At 41.3% G+C, this 19,255-nt stretch overlaps 1 protein-coding gene across 1 annotated transcript; it reads right to left on the minus strand.

Annotated features, from left to right (window-relative positions):
- Positions 1-6,037: 6,037 nt before the first annotated feature.
- LOC100720958 (olfactory receptor 4D1) lies at positions 6,038-6,973 on the minus strand. The gene has a single exon (XM_003466816.1). The coding sequence runs from the start codon at positions 6,971-6,973 to the stop codon at positions 6,038-6,040; it is 936 nt and encodes a 311-aa protein (XP_003466864.1).
- Positions 6,974-19,255: the final 12,282 nt, after the last annotated feature.

The following is a 19,255-nucleotide window of genomic DNA, read 5'->3' on the forward strand; positions in this document are numbered from 1 at the left end:
GAAGGAGAAAGACAAGATGTACACGAGGTGGTAGCCTTGGAAATGAGCTCACTGCCCCAGTTTGGAACCTAAGAGACCTGGTCTGGCCTCTCCCACCTGCATTCTTTAAGCATCTTATGCCCTCCTCCTCTCAGCCCTACCATCCAAAGATTGCAAAGATTGTGTTGGGTAATGTCTTAGTCTGTTACATTACTATTTAAATATACTTGAGAACAAGTGATGTGTGAAGAACAGATATTTATTTTCTCCACAACTTTGGAGTCTGAGAAGTCCCAGATCAATGACCCAGCAGGTTAGTGTCTGATGAGGCTGCTTCCAAGATGGCACCTTGTCACTGTTCCTCTGGAGAGGAGTGTGGTACCTTTTCACAACAGAAAGTGAAGATATTCAATCCCATTCCCAAGAGAAGAGTCATCATGGCCTAATCACCTCTTCAAGGTCCAATTTCTTAGTACTATCAAAGTGGTTATTGCTGTAATCTGTTTTCTGCTGCTAATAACATAATACAGAGTGGGTAAATGATAAAGAATTTTTTTTAAAAAGTAAAGAAGTTTATTTCTTTGGTTCTGGGAAGTGCAGCATCAAGGTGTCAGCATTAGACAGGATCTTCTTGATATGTCGTGACATGACCACAGGCATCATATAACAGAGGTAGAATTTCAGTGTCAGCTGAGGTTCCTTTTTCTTTTTCTTTTCTTTGTTCTTTCTTTCTTTCTTTCTTTCTTTCTTTCTTTCTTTCTTTCTTATTTCTTTCTTCCTTTCTTTCCTTTGTCCTTTTTATAGTCCTGGGTATTAAAACCAGGGCTGTATACATGCTACCTATCAGATCTATGACTGAGCCACATCCTAACCCCTTTAAAAATTTTTAAAGGCAGAGTCTTGTTATGTAGCCTGGGTTGACCTTGAATTTGAGATCCTCCTTTGTCAGCCTCCCCAGAAACTAAGATTACAAGCATGTACCATCACGCCAGCTTGGGTTTTTCAGCTCTTATAAAGGCATCATGGGGAGGAAACAGTTCTGCCCTCATATCTCATCTAACCCTAAGTACTTTCCCAAAGTCCATCCTCCAAACATCATTGTAAATTTGAGGATTAAATTTCAAAAACATGGAGCCAAGTGTGGTGACTCATGCCTATAATCCCAGCACCTGGGAGACTGAGGCAGGAGGATTGTTGCAAGTTTAAGACTAGCCTGGATAGGGGCTGGAGATTTAGCTCAGTGGCATAAGCGCCTGCCTTGCATGCAGGTAGTCGCGAGTTCACTCCCCGGTACCGATAAAAAGAAAAAAGGACAAAAAAATAAAATAAAAAATAAAGATTAGCCTGGATTACAAAGTGAGCTCAAGGCCAGCCTGAACTGCATAGCGAGACTGTCTCAAAAAGACAAAAAAAAATTTTCAAACACATGAACTTTGGTGGGGAGCACATTAAAGTCATAGCAAGTACATAGCATGTTTTGAAAACTATTCAAGAAGTGTTTGATAAAGCTGAAATAAAACAAAGAGCAAATGCCATTATGGGAAACATGCTGGCAATGAGGCAGTGCCACAGGGAGGAGAAGGCAATGTGAACATTCTAGAGCTAAGATGAGACAGTTGACCACGCATCACAGATATTCACCTACACATGAGGAACTTTCGAGCTTTTCCCTTGTGCTTGTGGGACAACTGAAGCTGCAAATATTATTCATTTCTGCCTCTAAACCTAGAGTCGGGTGAACTAAATTTTGCTACTCACTTGCTGTTTACCTTTGAGTAAGTAACTACTCTTCAAGTTTTCTCATTTAAAGCTGTTTAGTAGAGGAGGAGCTAAAAATGGTGGATCAGTAAGCAGCAGGATACAGAGCCTCCCTAAGAGAAACAATTCAGATGCAGAATAAAACACCCTGGAGAAACAGAGACAGATGGATCCTCTCAACCCAGGAAGAAACTAAAGGGAAAGGAGCTGGTCAAACACTCAGTCCTGGGGCTACCATTGGAGCAGCTAAGATTAGCAGCCACAGTGCTCTCGCTGGAGCCACCCAAACTCATGCCACTGAGACTTACCAGAGCCATGGTTGTACTGAAGTCAGGGGTCAGCAAGCCCAATGGAGAATGGAACCAGTGAGGGACCTGCAATAACCTGTAGTGAGTGCTTGGAATAAGACCCTTCCACGGGAAAGGGGAGACCAATTGGATGACATGTAGGAATGAACAAGGAATGGCAGTGACTTCAATCACTTGCTCCCTACAGATTGGTGGGAAGTGCTTGACCTGGGCCATGCCTCTGGCCAAGGCCCAGTGAGTTGCCCCAAACCGATCCCATACACTGGGCACACACCAATGTGGTGAAGGCCCCCACAGGTTGACTGTCCTGGAGGTGTGAGGCCAGCATATGCCACCCCTGCTTGCACCTCAATGACCAAAGCAAACTGGAGAGAGCAGAAATTCCTAGCCAGCATGCTTTAGAAGAACCATAACCAACAAGGAAAGGGGCTAGGGCCTCCACTATACACTTGTATAGAAGAAACCAAAAACATGACAAGAGAAAGAAATAAGAAAAAGCCTGCAGCCCCTAACCCTGTGAGTATTGATCCAGGAGTGGTAAATACAGAAGAGACTGACAGCAGCAAACATGCAATATCAGACATGATATCAGCTGACATAAAAGAGATACCTTTGTGACCTCATAGACAAGCTCAAGACTGAAATATTAATTCAACTGAGGCAAGATATAAGAAGATTAATAAAAGAAATGCTAAGCACCTCTCAAAGAAATGCTAAGCACACAGACAGAAGAATGGAAGAAATAAAAAAAAGGAGAGAACATTTGATGAAGAATATAAAGAAAACCTAGAAAACATGAAGCAGATTCAAAGAGATTACCAGGAAATTAAAAAACTCCATTGAAAGTTGGCAAAACTGCTTGAAAGAAACTAAGGATAGACTATAAAAACTTGAAGATAGGTTTGCAATACATGATCAAGAAAGGAAAGATCTCTTAAAAATGACAAGGAAACAGGCAGTAACAATACAAAGGCTAGAAGATGAAACTTAAGAATAAAAAATGTGAAGCAAGCAGCTCGCCTCCCTGGTAAGCAGCAGTGGTGTGGCAGACTGCGGCCCTTCCAGGGGGAGACCCACCAGTGTCTCCTGAGATCCATGCCATGTTGGAACTTAGGACCCTGGGAAACCAAGCAATCAGTCTGCCTCCCTGCTGAGCAATAGTGAACCTACTGGTGCACGGCCTAGAGTCAAACATCCCACTTCCCCTATCCACCTTCCCCTGCCCCCCATTAGCAAATGGGAACCAGAAATCTGAGCATCTTTTGGGAGATTGAGAATAGGAAATAAGGGGGATTTCCTTCTACCATCTCTCTGAAGGCAAACATTTTTATAACTGTTCTACTTTATTCTGATTAATGGTACTGCTCTATTCAATATTCTGTTTTGATAAGTTCTATAATGTTCTGTATTTCATTTTATTTTGATATACATGATTGAAAGAACAACTATTGTAAAGATAACAAAATATACTGTGATACCTATTACTGTTATCCCGGTGACCTTCTGTGAAGTTCTATACCAATTTCACTACACAGTCTCAGTTGGCTTTATTCTGTCTTGTTCTGTTGTATCTTACTACTTTCAAAAGAAAAAAAAAGAATAAAAAATGTGAGTGAAGAAGCAGGGATAAAAACAGAGGAAAGACAAAGGCTATTCACAGAAATAATTTCCAAGCATAGGAAAAGGAAATGATACTCAGATGTATGAGGCACACAGAACTCCAGCAAGCTACAACCAAAACAGAGCTACACCCAGACATATAATTATCAAAATCCCAGAAATTCAATATAAGAACAGAATATTAAAAGCCATCAGAGAAAAAAACAAATCACCTATAAAGGAAAACACATCAAAATCACAGCAGACTTCTCAACACAGACCATCAAATCAAGAAGAGCTTGGAGCAAAGTATTCCAAGCCCTGAAAGAAAATAACCTCCAGCCCAGATTGACTTACTCTGAAAAACTGTCTTTAGAAATTAATGGAGAAACAAGATGCTTCCATGACAAAGAGGAACTGGGGAATTCATGACCACCAATCCAACCCTACAGAGAATAGTGAAGTATATTTTAGAGAGAGAGAGAGAGAGAGAAAATACCAGGATTTCAGGATCAGTGGCAGAGAGGTCTCAATGAATGGGGCAGACAGTGGAATGAAGGAGAGAAGTAGACAACCAGTAGCAGAAAAATAGCATAACAGAAGTGAGGCAGAGAAGGTTGGCTATAATCTCTAACATAGATGGCTTGATACACTAAGAAAAAAAGAAACACAGGCAGAGTAGATCAGGAGATAGGGTCCACAGAGATTATGGGCTTAAAATCAAATATGAGAAAACAAGGCTCTATGTGACAGGGAACCAGAGAGAAATAGGGGCAACTTGACCAGCACCTGCAGATAGGTTGGAAAGACAGGATACTTATGTACAGTAGAGAGCTACTTAGCTATAGTGAAGGAAAACCTTGATGCTTTTGTAGGTAAATGAATACAACTTGAGATCAAGTCCAGGAGTGAGAAGGTTCAGAACTACTTAGAAAAATAGCAAGTTGCCCGCCCCCCAGTCTAAAAACTGAGGCAGTTGGTGGGACCCAAAATGTGCAGTGCACCCTGTGGGAGTAAAAGGGGAGGAATAGTCTAAAAAAAGAAGGCAGAGGATATTGTTAATAGTGTATCAGGATTTAAAACCCACATTACTCACACCGCTCTGTTTAGATGGATTATATTCTGTTCTAGCTTGTCTACTTGTACTAGATTTGAGGGCACAGACAGCTACCCCAAAAATAGCAGGATATGGTACAGTAATCATCCTTAATTTCCTATTAACTTAATCTGGAACCCTGTATAACTTACAGTTTTATCATGACTGATCTTATTTGAATTTGGTTTATTAGACTGCTGTTTTATATTGATGGATTTTATTCGAATCTGTTATGATTGATGGTGTCAAGTCTGAAAGTATAGGCAATTACAATGAGGATGACAAGATTCACTAGGATACCCACTCTTGTTTGATTATTACCTGCTTTTGAAGTTTTACACTGTCTACAATGTTTCATTTTTATTAATATTTTTATGTACTGCTACATTCAATTATACTATGTCTGATGATATAGGCAATTCTATTGAAGGTAACAAGAGACAATACAGTAACCATTGTAGATCACCTTGTACTGTGGTTTTATATGACTTTTGTTTCATGTTTTTATAGTAATTTGTTTTGTGTTGTCTTGCTTTGTTTTGTTTTTCTGTCTAATACAGAAAGGATAGAAATACATGTAGAGACTCTTGCATGCATAGAAACTACAGTTATGAGAACTGATTATATAACACATGATGAAATGAACAACCACTTTGAAGAAAAAGAGATACTATAATACCCAGTGCTGATTCTGTAGCATCATGATGTGAAATCCAGCAATACTATTATTCTTTGTTCAGAGTGATTTTAGTCTATTTTTTGTTTAATTTCAACATACATAAAGATATGGACAGCTATTTTGAAGAGAATGAAAGACACTACGACAGCCACTGTTGACTTCCCTATTGTCTGGTCTTGAAGACCTAAAATGCCTTCCTCATACTGTTCAGATCAGTTTGTACCATGTTGTTTTGTATGAATTCTCTGTATATGAAGATATGGACAACTATTTGGAAGAAAACAAAAGACAGTATGATAGATAGTGAAGATCTCCGGTTGTCATGCTTTGAAATTTATGTCTCTTACATCGCTTTCTTATGTTCTGTTTTGTTGTGTTTAATTTTACCCTCTTTAAAATAAAATAAAAAATAAAACTTTAATAATAATATTGCCACTGTCAATTTTATGATAGAAATGTGTGCAAGTGTCTAACACAGTACCTAACACTGCAGTGGTCCCACAGGAAATGTTCATATAATCTGATTTGTACTTTATAAAGATCTTCCATTTTGCACATGGGACAGACAGCATAAGTTCAGAGAGAAGATTTGTCATACAAAGCCCAGCTATGGAAAGTTCACTCTCTGCTGCAAATCATCAGCCGCTTGCCTAATCTCTTCATGGCTGCCTGCATCTCCCCATTCCTCAGGGTGTAGATCATGGGGTTGAGCATGGGAGTCATGACCGTGTAGCTGATGGACACAGCTTTGTCTAAGGGGAAGGGAGTGAAGGGCCGAGCATAGATGTAAATGCTTGGGACAAAGATCATGGACACCACGATGATGTGGGTGGTGCAGGTGGAAGCTGCCTTCCTCCTCGCCTGCCCTGAGTGAGACCTCAGCATCACCAGGATGACAGTGTAAGAGACAAGAAGGAGGAGGAACCAGATGAGCACCAGCAGTCCACTGTTGGAGATCATGAGGAGCTCCAGGAGGGATGTGTCGCTGCAGGCTAGTCTGAGCACCTGAGGGACATCACAGTAGAAGTTATCTAGGACATTGGGGCCACAATAAGGCAAGGGCAGCATCAGAGCCAGCTGGACGATGGAGTGGACAAAGCCCCCCAGCCAGGCCGCCACCACCAGGCCCACACACAGGCGAGTGTTCATGATGCTGAGGTAGTGGAGGGGCCGGGAGATGGCTATGTAGCGGTCATAGGCCATCACGGAGAGGAAGAAGACAGTCCCTCCTCCCAGCAGGTGGAAGAAAAAGATCTGGGCCATGCAGGCCTGGTAGGAGATGGTCTTGGTCTCATGAAGGAAGTCCACCAGCATCTTTGGGCAGGTGACTGTGGAATAGCAGAGGTCGATGACAGCCAGGTTTCGGAGCAGAAAATACATTGGTGTGTGGAGCCGCGGGTCGAAAGTCACTGTGACCATGATCAGGAGGTTTCCTACAACTGTGATGACATAGACAAGAAGGAACAGCAGGAACAGGAATTTCTGGAGATCTTGGATCTGTGAGAAACCCAAGAGGATAAACTCTGCCACCCATGTGTTGTTCTGTGGTCCCATGGGGTCTTCCCCTTCTGCCTAGAGATACCATGCAACACAAAACAAAGTGTGACAAGTCTGTGGCTTTTCATTGAAGGGTCAAGAGTGAGATGATCAAGCATGCATACATTTTCAAAGCTCCCACAGATTTTTTCCCCCTCCACTCTGCTCTCCATTATGACAGGCATTATGGGAAGGTTTTCCCCCTCTGGATCATGTTGTCCTTGTCCCTAGGCTTATGTCTGATTCTTTTTCCTACTTGCTCTACTGAACATTATGTCTTGTGAATCACAGGCTCCACGAGTCTACTTGAATCCATAAATGAATGAATGAGTGAATCAACACACAAATTTCATCAATGCTCATGTGTAAATCTTGAGATATTATTAAGACTAAAGGTTTTAGATGAACAGAAAACATTTTTTTCATCATAGAACTTGAGAGGATGCCTATCATTCATTACTGAAGCAACAAAGATGTGTTAGAAGAAACTGTCATCTACAAATTAAGACATCAGTGCAAAGAAAGGCTAGTAGAAGACCTCGGGGTAGTGGAGCTGGGTAGTTATGGGTTCTCACACTTGTCTACATAAATGCTTCTCTAATGACTTTCAAAGCCATGGGCTATCTATGGGAGATAATGTAAAGATACTCAGGAGCAGGACAAAATTTCCTCAAATTCTTATGCTTTATCTTTATAATTTTAAGTGAATATTTTATAAAACACACATCTCTAAACAATCTTTGGGAAATTTTTGAAGATATTGTGGTTTATAAAACTTTGGCAAGATTGAGGTATTATGCAATATAGAAAATAAGGCATAAATATATATCTAAAATTCAGTTCAGTAAGAGCACAGTCATGGAAAAACTAAATGGAGTTCTTTGGTGTTAAGAAGTATTTTCCCAGAGAATCGGCCCAGGCAGCTGCAGAAGAAGGCAACTCGCCCGCCCTCTTGGTAAGTGCCTCCCTTGGGCACAAGGCAGGAGGAGACCCAGTCAGTGGCTTCTGTGAGCCTACCCGCACGTGGGCTGGAAATCAAATCCCCCCACCCCGATTAGCAACTGGGGACAGATGTCTGAGCATGTCTTGGGAGGCTGACCGTATGCAATATAGCAAATATGGGGGATTTCCTTACATCTTCTGTTTACAGGCAAATGTTTTTTTCACTCTTTTGTTTCATTACAATTAATTGTATTATTCTATTCAATACTCTCTTTTGAATGGTTTTGTAATGCTCTGTTTTTATTTGATTTTGCTATACCTAACTGACTAGACAACTATTGTGAAGATAACGAGATATACCATGGTACCTGTTCCTGTTATGTACCCTGCTGTGAAGTTCTGTACCAACTTCACTGCGTTGTCTTGATTGGCTTTGTTCTGTATTTTCTGTTGTATTTTTACTACTTTCAAAATAAAAATTAAAAAAGCAAAAAAAAAAAAAACACCAATTTTCCCCTTAGGTTATACACTTCTGGAACTATTTTTAATTCAGGAAAATTTGTCATGGCATCCTACCCTGTGAAGACAATAAAACTGAAAAAGAGTTCTGATTTCAGCTTGATTCACGGAAGGGACAGTAGCAATTGTCTTGATGTGTTTTTTTTTTTGAGGAACTGAATGCCTATTGATAAAAAGATCTCTACCAAACACCATATATGTATATGTCTCCTTAGGTACTACAAGCTGGCCTGGCCTTGAACTCACGTATGTAGCCCAGGTTGGCATTGAACTCACAGCGATCCTCCTGCCTCAGTCTCCTCCTGTATGCTGGAATTAATAGTGTACATCACCATGCTAGGCAAGTAGATGAATCTAAAATAGAATTATCTAGATTATCTAAGGGATTATTATAGTACCTGATATAGTCATGTTTATCTTCATATAAATCTCATATTTATCTTCCAATATTGGTGTAAAAGTTATGCTTCAGGAAGATGTACCCTGTTTAGTCTGCAGCTATCATGATGCCTGGGACCATTTGAAAAATGTCTCTATAAGCGGTGGAGAAGCCCGGAGAACTCTTCTGTAGGAGATGATGTGAAGAGATAGGTTCGAGGGCCTTACGAAAAGCACTGAACAGGGAACAGCAGGGTGAGCCCTTCGTGAGGCTTACGGAGCCACCCCAGCAGAGGGCAGTGCTGCTGGCATGGGCTGTGTCCTTGCCCTGTCGTGTGATCAAGGGAAGACTGGGAGGCAGCAGTTTCACAGTATGGCTGGGCCTCTCTCAGAAAGTTCCTGGTCCCTCCCTGTAGTCTCAGCTCCAGCCCTCCCACCTGATTACTCTTGAAATGTCAACAGCGTCTTTCATTATTTTACCTTGTGGTCTTTACTAAGAGTACAATCGCCATGTACTTTCATATCCCTTTAGCAGTCAGGCACAGATACTGGAGGTTTCATGGATGAACAAAAGTCTTGAACTTGATTTAAGATACTCTATAAAAGGAGAGAGGAATATGCAATGCAAAACTGGTAAATTGTTAGTAACTGCTACAAAATGGTCAGGAATGAATACACTGAAACTCAGTATGCTACCTCCTCTACTTTGTGGATGCTAATATACGATGTATAAATATTTTCATAGGATCACAGAAGAAGAAAAATGTCAGAGACATTCAAATGTCAAGTGTGACATTTGCATAGTTTTACTTTTAATAAACTATGCATTGATCATGGTGGAACTAAAAGATTTGAAAATAAAATAACATGCAAGGACATCTTATCACTCAGAAACATAGGCAGTTATTTTGTGATTCTTACTACTACATATGAAACTGATTTATAATATGATAGGTACAAAATCTTGCAAGCCAGTGTGGTGGTATGCACTTGTAATCCCAGATACTGAGGAGGATAATGAATGGAAAGCGGCTATCTCAAAGTTAAAAAATAAAATAAAGTAAAAGAAAAGAAAAAGGAATAGCTTTGCTGCTCAGTGCTTCATGGGATTAATGATCAGCACCATAAGAAAAGAAAGAAAATATTAGATGAGGCTAGAGTTGTAACCTAGCACACTTCAGTCCCTGGGTTTAGTTCCCAGTGCTGAGGAAAAAGCAGACAAGGAAAAAGATGGAAATAAAAGCACAAAATATTAACAATGCTAACAGTGGTTATATTTGGTTAATGGGAGTGATTGATTATATATTTTTCTCCTTTACAAAATTAATTTTTAATTTTAATTAAACAGCAAAAGAAGCCAGTAATCCCACCACTCAGAAGGCTGAGGCAGGAGGATCGCCATAAGTTCGAGGCCAGCCTGGGCTACAAAAGCTGTCCAAGGCCAGCCTGAACTACTTAGTGAGACCACCTCAGAAAAAAGAATGCCAAGCAATATTATGATAAAAGGCATCTATAAGAGCTAAACAGCTTCTCAGTGTTGCTGGGCACTAGCACTGTTGAAAGCTGAAGGTGATCCAAGTTTCACAGTATGGTTGGGCCTCTCTCAGAAAGTTCCTGGGAAGAGGGGAGTCTTGGGAAAAGGAGGAAAGAAGGAGACAGCGACTCCCACTTCCTGTCATAGCTGAGTCGCCCTTGTGGTTCCCAGGGTGTCTTTAATGGTCAAACACTGTCAGCAGCCTTGATCTTGCCTATTCCATACCCCCTGCTCCCTGGGCCACTCACTATCACCCTGTAATCATTCTCATGCCTTCCTTACTCCAAACCCGAGTTCTGCTCTGCCTGCCACCTCACACCCAGCCAGATCTCCTCTACCTTGCATCCTGTGTCTATGGTCACAGTTCTTCCTTGGGAATTACTGCTCCACGACTCTTCCTCTCTGATGTACTTCTATGGGCTTCCATGCAGGTTGCTGCCTCCAGGCAGGGATCCATTTATTCCACACTGGGACATGGGTAAACGTCCTAAAAGACATCTGCCTGCTCTACTTCAGAATGTTTTCACATTTTCCATAGCTCTTTACTGTCTTCAGGTAAGAATTCACATTTCAAGGGGTCTTTAGAGATTTTCTCACAAAGACTCCTCACTTGCTCTGTAGAGTCTTCTGGTATTTAGTAGTAGTAAACATTTACTATGTCAGAGAAGTTGTAGTAATAATTATCATGATAGCAAACACTTATTAAGCATTTATTATGTGCTTGGTACTATGCTAAATATTTTATGTGCATTTTCCTATTTGATTCTCATAGGTTATTCTCATGTTTCTGAAGCATAGCAAGTGCAATGAATTATTCTCACTGTGAGAGTAATTATTAATTAAACCAGGTTAAACAATTGCACACAGAGAATGAGTGGTAGAGCTGGGATTCTGAACCTGTCCAACTGACCTCTTTCCCTTCCTTCTGTCTTCTGAGAATCTAGCCACACTGATCCTCTCCTTTGCTCCCCAGGCCTCAGTGCCTTTCATCTGCTCAGTGCTCCACTTGGATTGCCTGTCAGGCCTGTTCATCCATCCAAATTCTATACCTCAAAAGATTCAAGAGTAATGCACTCTTCTATGACATTGCCATGTGTTGGTATTTTTTCCACAAGGAAGACTCTGTCCGTGTACTACCATTTCAATGCAAGTCCAATTCTTGGGTACCCTGAAGTACCTTGAGCACAGAGACTTTCTCATAGATGGGTTCTGAAATAATGCTTGACTGTTTGGTTGTTTGGTTATGGATTAATTTCCAGGATAGGCCAATCACTGAAAGTTGAGAAGAGAAAGAGTAGACATTGGATGAAAGGGTGCATTTTGAGACCTTGAAGGAAATCCAAGGATCCTATTTCCTATCATGACCTCATTTGCAAGCCTAAAGGCATCATCTGAGCAAAACCATCATTCTTTCTACAAACTTGTAAAAAAAATCTCTGGAAAGGTTTCCTCTATCTGTATGAATAGAGAGTAGATTTAAATGAATTCTACACAGAAGGATGAGGAGATATGTATGACAAAAAAGAGGAATTCTCCATGCATAACTTACAGATATTTCTCTAGGCAACTTTCTGTTGTTACTCAGTCATATTTCTTTACTTTTAGGGAATCAATTCACATATGACTCAGAGAGAGCGGGTGGGAGGATAAATAAGCAGGATCCCAAACTGAGAGAATAGGAGTGACTCTGTGGTCATTCTGGGAGGGACAATGGGCTTTGTTAAACATAATGCTTAACTGTAAGGGGATAAGGTGGATGGGTGGGCAATGCAGAAGAAATGAGAGTCTACAGTGAGTGGGAGAAGCAGTAGGCAGAACAAGAAGGAAGGTGGAGGAAGGGAAGAGTATTTAGATGGAAACTTTAGTGGGTAGGAAGTGTGAGAGTAACACCTGGCTTCTCTTTTCCCTGGGAGCAGGAGGAAGATGCACAGTGGATGGAATGGGTGGGGGAGGATGGTGTGTGTCTGTATTTTTCTCTCCCTCTTACCCTCTACCCTAAATTCCACCCAACACTTAGGCCAGTGCAGACAAATTTAAGTTCCAGATCAAACCAGCAATTCCTGAAATATCTTTATCCAGCATATTTACCTAATGAGTATCCCATTCCTTCCCTCTAGCCCATGTTGTTCTCACATTAGGCTTTGGCAGGAACCTTTTCAGTGTTGTACATCGAAAGGACGCTGGAATCATCACCTACCTCCAACCCAAAGTGGCCAAGATGAACTAGAGCCTCCCTTCTAGCCACCCTTATTTTTCAATCCATTCTTCTCCTATCCCCTCTCTAGACCAGGAAAGCATATAGGGTTGGCCTTAAGGGACAGGACATTCCTCAGTGGGCAATACTTAAACTTAACTCTTGAATGAAAGCTGGGCGCAGGCTGCTGAGAACAAAGGAGCAATGGGAGTTATTAAAAAGTGTGTGAGGTGTTGCATCAGATGCACGTGATCATTGAGAGGCTGTCTCGGGGCCAGCACTTCAGGAGGGCAAATCACAGGACCAAGATGAAGAATAAGAACCCAAAGGGAAAGAGGTCTCTAGGGAGATTTACAAAAGAACCAAACGCCTTGAGATCAGCACCATGGTCAGCGCACGCTTTCTCCTCCTCTCCTGTCCCTCCGTAGCTTGAAAATTCCTCTACTTCCCAGGACACACACAATCTAGGCCACTCCCTTTACAGAGTAAACTCCTACTGTTTCTCACTTGCGCCTCTCATCCCAATTCTGATCTTAATCACAGTTATAGTGATCTTCTCAATATAAAGTGACAAAGCTCACTCTCATACATTATAAAATTCACCACTTAAAAGTACACAGTTTAGCCAGGCATGGTGGTGCATGCCTGTAATCCCAGTGATCTGGCCTGTAGATCAACAAGTTTAGAGCTCCTGGAGGGGAAACGGGGATTAAGTAAAAGACATGGGGGAGACAAAAAGAGACGAAGGCAAGTTGATGTAACCCAATCAAGCCTCCGGTTTATTGAGAAAATAATCACACCTTTTATAGGCTAAGGGCGGGAGCTGGGACAGGAAGAGGTTAAACAGATGAATACAACAGGGTTACCATCACATCCGGATAAGTGACGTAAGCAGAAGAGGATTATGGTTAATGTAGGCAGACGCAGTGCCCATAGGAGAGAGAGAGAGAGACATCGAGGCAGCAATGCCTGTCACTCGGCTCCCTACATCTCCTCCCTTTTTATATTATTTAATTAAGAGTATGGCAGGCCCTGTGAGGACAGCGTCTGTCTTAGGTCAAGGACCTCATTGTATGAACCCAACCAGGCCTTACCCGTCATGGGCTTGCAGAACAGCAGTTGGTCTTGTGCCTGTCTTAGGTGGCCGTTGGAATTAACATGTATGTCTTAGTTGTCTGTCTCTGACTGCCTGTCCATTGCCCCAGGGCAGTCAGGCCGCATCATCATATGGGCCACTCATGGGAATTTTTTTCCTGTAGGTTTGTTGATCTGTCATCTCCAGCTGATGATAGTGTACCTGAATGGGCTTTGCCATAAATGTGTCTATCCGGTTATTAATGAACATCATAATCCTCTGAAAAATACAAGACTCACAGAAATGAGAAACAATAGGTCAGCTAGGGGACCCAAAAGGGGGACTAGGTAAGGGAAAAACTCTCCCCCCCAAAATCAAGGAGAAGGGGTTGACAGCCATTTGTTGGTGTCTCTGTAAGAAGTCATTTTCCTGTGTCTTGGAGCATGCCTTGTATAACACTGGATGTAGTCTATTTGGCTGGTGTATGTTCCTCTAGACCGAGAAGAGCCTCTTTTACAGTCATGGGGTTCTGTGCATGGCTGTCAGCAGTTGCAGTCTGTTTGGCAGGGGCCAAAATCCACCATGGGTGTGGTGTGGCTCAAGAAGGCTGGCTAAGCAGCATAAGGCTCCAGGGAGATGTGTCACCTGTAAGAGAACACAGGGGATTGTGCCTCAGGAAATAACATTATTCCTGGGCGTTACATGGGGTCTTTGAAGAACTGTCTACTTGCTTTACGAGGTGTTTAGGTAGCCATCTAGCTTCTCTATCTTGTTGAGAGTAAACACACACTGAACCTCGTCCCCAGATAAGGACTGGATCAGGGCCATTCCACACATTGGTTAGTGGATCTCTCCATAAAACAGATGCAAACCGTGTTTGAGTCTGAGTATGCCAAAACCGAGATGCTGCGGAGCAACCTGAAGCATCCAGGGTCAGAAAATTTAAAATAAAAAGAGCATGTGAAAGGACATTTCTAGGGGACCCCTGGGTGGGGTACCATGTCTCCCTTTTTATTTTATTTATAGTGAATTTAAGAGAACGATGTGCACGTTCAACAATGCCTTGTCTCTGAGGATTATAAGGTATACCTGTAGTGTGGAGGATATTAAGGTTTTTACAAAATTGAGCAAAGGAGGTGCTGGTATAGCCAGGGCCATTATTGGTCTTGAGCTGTTGAGGACATCCCAGAACTGAGAAGGCTGACAGCATATGGGCTATAATGTGCTTAGCAGCTTTTCTAGTTTGGAGAGTGCCAAAAATGAAGCCACTATAAGTGTCAATAATGACATGTATATATTTTAGATTGCCAAACTCATTGAAATGGGTAACATCTATTTGCCATAAGGTGTTAGGAATTAAACCTCTAGGGTTGACTCCTAGGTGTTGAACAGGTAAGTGGATAGCACAAGATGGGCAATTTTTTATAATTTGTCTGGCTTGTTCACGGGTAATTTTGTAGAGAAGGCGGAGGGTGTGAGCATTGAGGTGGTGTAACTGGTGGGCTTGTTGGGCCTCAGACACCTTGGAGTCCTGAGCCATAAAAACCTGTGTTTGTACAGCAACATCAGCCAAATGATTTTCTTGGGCAAGAGGCCCTGGGAGGTTGGAATGAGCTCGCAGATGACCGATAAAGAACTTATGACGGCGAAGCCGTATGAAGCATTGTAATTGTTTGAACAGATTTGTAGCTGGGGAAGCATGACATATGGTAGCAACAGTCTCTAATAATGGAACAGACTGGGCAAGATAAGCACTGTCAGTATATAAATTAAATGGTTGGTTAGAGTAAGCAGCAAAAGCTGCAAGAATAGCTTTTAACTCTGCTAATTCTGCAGAGGAAGTATCTTCCTGGAGGGTAGAAACATTGTCTTGAGATATATAAGCAGCCCTTCCGGAGGATGAGCCATCAGTGAATAAAACCAGGGCACCCGGAAGGGGTTGTGAAGCTGTGACTTTAGGGAATATAAATGAGTGACGATTAGCAAAGTCAACTAGCTTATTTGGAGGGTAATGATTGTCAATAGTCTCTGAATAGGAAGCTAAGGCAATAGGCCATACTTTTGTATTCTGAAGTAGCCAATCTATTTGGTCTTTTGTAAAAGGTTGAATGATAATGTCTGGTTCTTTGTCAAAGTAACATTTTTTTTGTTTTTTACCCTGGATTATTAGGTCTGAGACAGCTTGGAAATAAGGCAAAAGTGTTTTTTTGGAGAGACTGGTAAATGGACCCACATGAGGGGAGCTTGTTTCCAGAACACTGCTGTAGGGCAAAGCTTTGTATTAAAAATGAGAAACTGTAAAGGCTCATTGTAGTCCATAAAGGAAACAGTTTGTTGAGCAATAGCCTCTTTTACTTTATTGAGCGCTCTCCTGGCATCAGGTGTAAGCTCTCGGGGGGAAGTTGGATCTATGTCTCCCTGAAGCAGCGCATAAAGGGGCTGTAAATCATGTTTAGTTAGTTTTAAAAATGGTATGAGCCAATTAATGTCTCCCAATAGTTTTTGGAAGTCATGAAGTGTAAAGGAATAGAGAAAAAGCAATCTTTAAGATCTATGACAATTTTAAAAAATCCTAAAGGAATGGCACTGGGTGAGGGGAGGCCTGGCTGTAGGGGCCCCATTAAGACCATTGTCTTATTTATCGCCCTAAGGCCTTGTAGCAGCCTCTACTTTTTTGACCTTTTTCGGATAACAAAGATAGGTGTGTTCTAAGGGGAATTATTAGGAACAATGTGGCCTGCATCTAACTGGTTTTGCACCAGCTGCCATGCGGCTGTAAGCTTTTTAGAGTTAAGGTTGTTTTTAGAGGCTTATATGAATCCCCAATTTGCCATGGAGGTACAGGGAGTAGCGGGCTGCCATCCTGGGACCTGCTGATCATGTCAACAGGTGGAAGTGGTGGCAGATCACCATCTGTGAGGACCTCTAACAGGCCATCATTCTCTGCATCTGAGAAATTAGAGGCTTCAGATTTTTTTGAGGATGGTTTTGAGATAGATTTAACGGAGTCGCGCAGGTCAGCCTAACCTAGTGTAACTGTCTCCTCAACCTGAGGGTCTGCATGCCTCTGGGCAAGCAGCTCAGAAATTAAATTTCAATATGTAAAGGTGGTCACAGGAACCTTTTTTGGACCGAAAACTCTATAATAATCTTTTAAAGCATCTCTTACTCTATTCCACCTCTTGGTATCTATAGAACCCTCTAGGGCAAACCTTATGAATAAATTGAAAATACTGTAATAATTCTTTTTTTCTAACCCTTATCTCTCTTGTCTTTAATGCCTTTATAAGGCCTCCGATGAACACTTCATGTTCGCTCAATACTTGACCCATGTCGGGGAAGGGAAATGGGGTTGCCGTTTACTCACCGTGACTCGGGCAGGACGTCGGGTAGTCGTCTGCGCAGGTCTCGGCACTTGATTTAATGTCATGTTGCTTTAAGCTTTAATCCTTGATTTAGTTTACTCATTCCTCGGCCGAGGTCTCTGGTTCAATTTGCTTTCACTTTCAGTTTAAGCCAGCTGTCTCTCGAACGGCTCCCTCGTTAACTTCTCCGTGCCAGGAGCCCCACGTTGGGCGCCACTTGATCCGGCCTGTAGATCAACAAGTTTAGAGCTCCTGGAGGGGAAACGGGGATTAAGTAAAAGACATGGGGGAGACAAAAAGAGACGAAGGCAAGTTGATGTAACCCAATCAAGCCTCCGGTTTATTGAGAAAATAATCACACCTTTTATAGGCTAAGGGCGGGAGCTGGGACAGGAAGAGGTTAAACAGATGAATACAACAGGGTTACCATCACATCCGGATAAGTGACGTAAGCAGAAGAGGATTATGGTTAATGTAGGCAGACGCAGTGCCCATAGGAGAGAGAGAGAGAGACATCGAGGCAGCAATGCCTGTCACTCGGCTCCCTACATCCCAGCACTCAGGAGGCTGAGGCAGGAGGATTGTTTCAAGTTCAAGACCAGCCTAGGCTGCATAGTAAGACCCTGTCTCAAAAAGACCAAGAAAAAAGTGTAGGTTAGTGGGCTTGGTATATTCACAAGCTTGTGTAAGAATCAATACTATTTAGAACATTTTCATCATTCCAGGATAAACTTTGTATCCGTTATCAGTCATTATCTATTCTGTTCTCTCTCCCACCTCTGGCAACCAGCAATCTGGTTTTTGTCTCTGTAGATTGTCTCTTCCATAGATTTGGCATTTAATGTAATAGACATATTTAATGTAATGTGACATGTTTTTCTGTGCTTTGTTTCTTTCACTTATGTTTTCAAGTTTCTTTTCATGAGTGAATAATATTGCACTGAATGGATCTACCACTGCTGTTTGTCCATTAATCAGCTCTTGACATTGGGGTCGTTTCTAGTTCTAGCCATTAGGGGAAATGCTGCTAGGGTGTGTAATGCACAAGGTTTTGTATAGATATGTTTTTACTTATTGTGAGTGTATATCTTAATATGAATTTCTAGGTTTTATGGTAACTCTATGCTAACTTTCTAAGGAGTTGCCAGGTTGTCTTCCAAAAATGTTTATACCATTTTACATATCTGACAGAAGTACACGGGGGTTATGGTTTCTCCATATCATCAGCATCATACTTCCCACTCTCTCTTTCTATAATTATCCTAATGAAAATGAAATGATTTTTTGTGATTTTGATTTGCACTTCCTTAATGGTCAAGCGTGCTGGGTTTCTTTTTATAAATTTATTGGTCATTTGTGTATCTTCTTCGTAGAATTGTCTATTTAAATCTTTTGTTCATTTTAAAATTAGGCTGTTTGTTTTTTTATTTTTTGGATTGCAAATATTCATTGTGTGTTCTAGATATTAAGCTATTAAAAGATATAGTTCTATATATTATCTTTTCATGTTCTTAATGATATAATTTGATCTACAGCATATCTTAAATTTTATGGAATCTGATGTAGTTATATTGTTATTTGCACTTTTGGTGTGAAATTTAAGAATCTGTTGCTACATCATCAGGCATAGTGGTGCGCATGTGCAATCCCAGCACTCAGGAGGCTGAGACAGGAGAATCACTGTGAGTTTGAGGCCAGCTTTGGCACAATAGTGAGTTCAAGACTTCTCTGATGTAGTGAGATCTTACCTCAAAAATCAATAGCAGTGAAAAAAATTTGTTGCTACATCTAAGACCTAGATATTTACTACATTTTTTCTAAGAATTTTATAGTTTTAGATCTTATTTTTAGTTTTATTGATTCATTTTGAGTTAATTTTGGCATGCAGAATAAGGAGGGAGTTTGAATTCATTGTTTTGTTTGTGGTTGTCTGCTTGATCCAGCACAATATATTTAGAGGCTATTATCTCCACTAAATGGCCTTGGTGTCCTTGTCAAATATCAATAAGCCTAGCTGAGCCTGGTGGTGCACACGTGTAATCCCAGATACTTGGGAGGCTGAGACAGAAGAACAAGTTCAAGGCTAGCTTGAGCAATTTTGTGAAAACTTGTCTCAAAATTAAAAAAAATTTTTTTACAAAGTCTAAGATGTAGTTCAGTTAGAGAGTGCTTGCCTAGCACATGTGAGACACAGAGCTCAGGACCAAGGATCTGTAAAAAAATAATTGCCCATAGGTATTTTTATTTTATTTCTGAACACTCTATTTCATTGGGCTATATATATCTATACTTT

Source organism: Cavia porcellus, unplaced genomic scaffold, assembly GCF_034190915.1.
Source record: "Cavia porcellus strain 051 isolate PalLab524CR breed Dunkin Hartley unplaced genomic scaffold, mCavPor4.1 scaffold_6, whole genome shotgun sequence".
NCBI classification, from domain to species: Eukaryota; Metazoa; Chordata; class Mammalia; order Rodentia; family Caviidae; genus Cavia; species Cavia porcellus.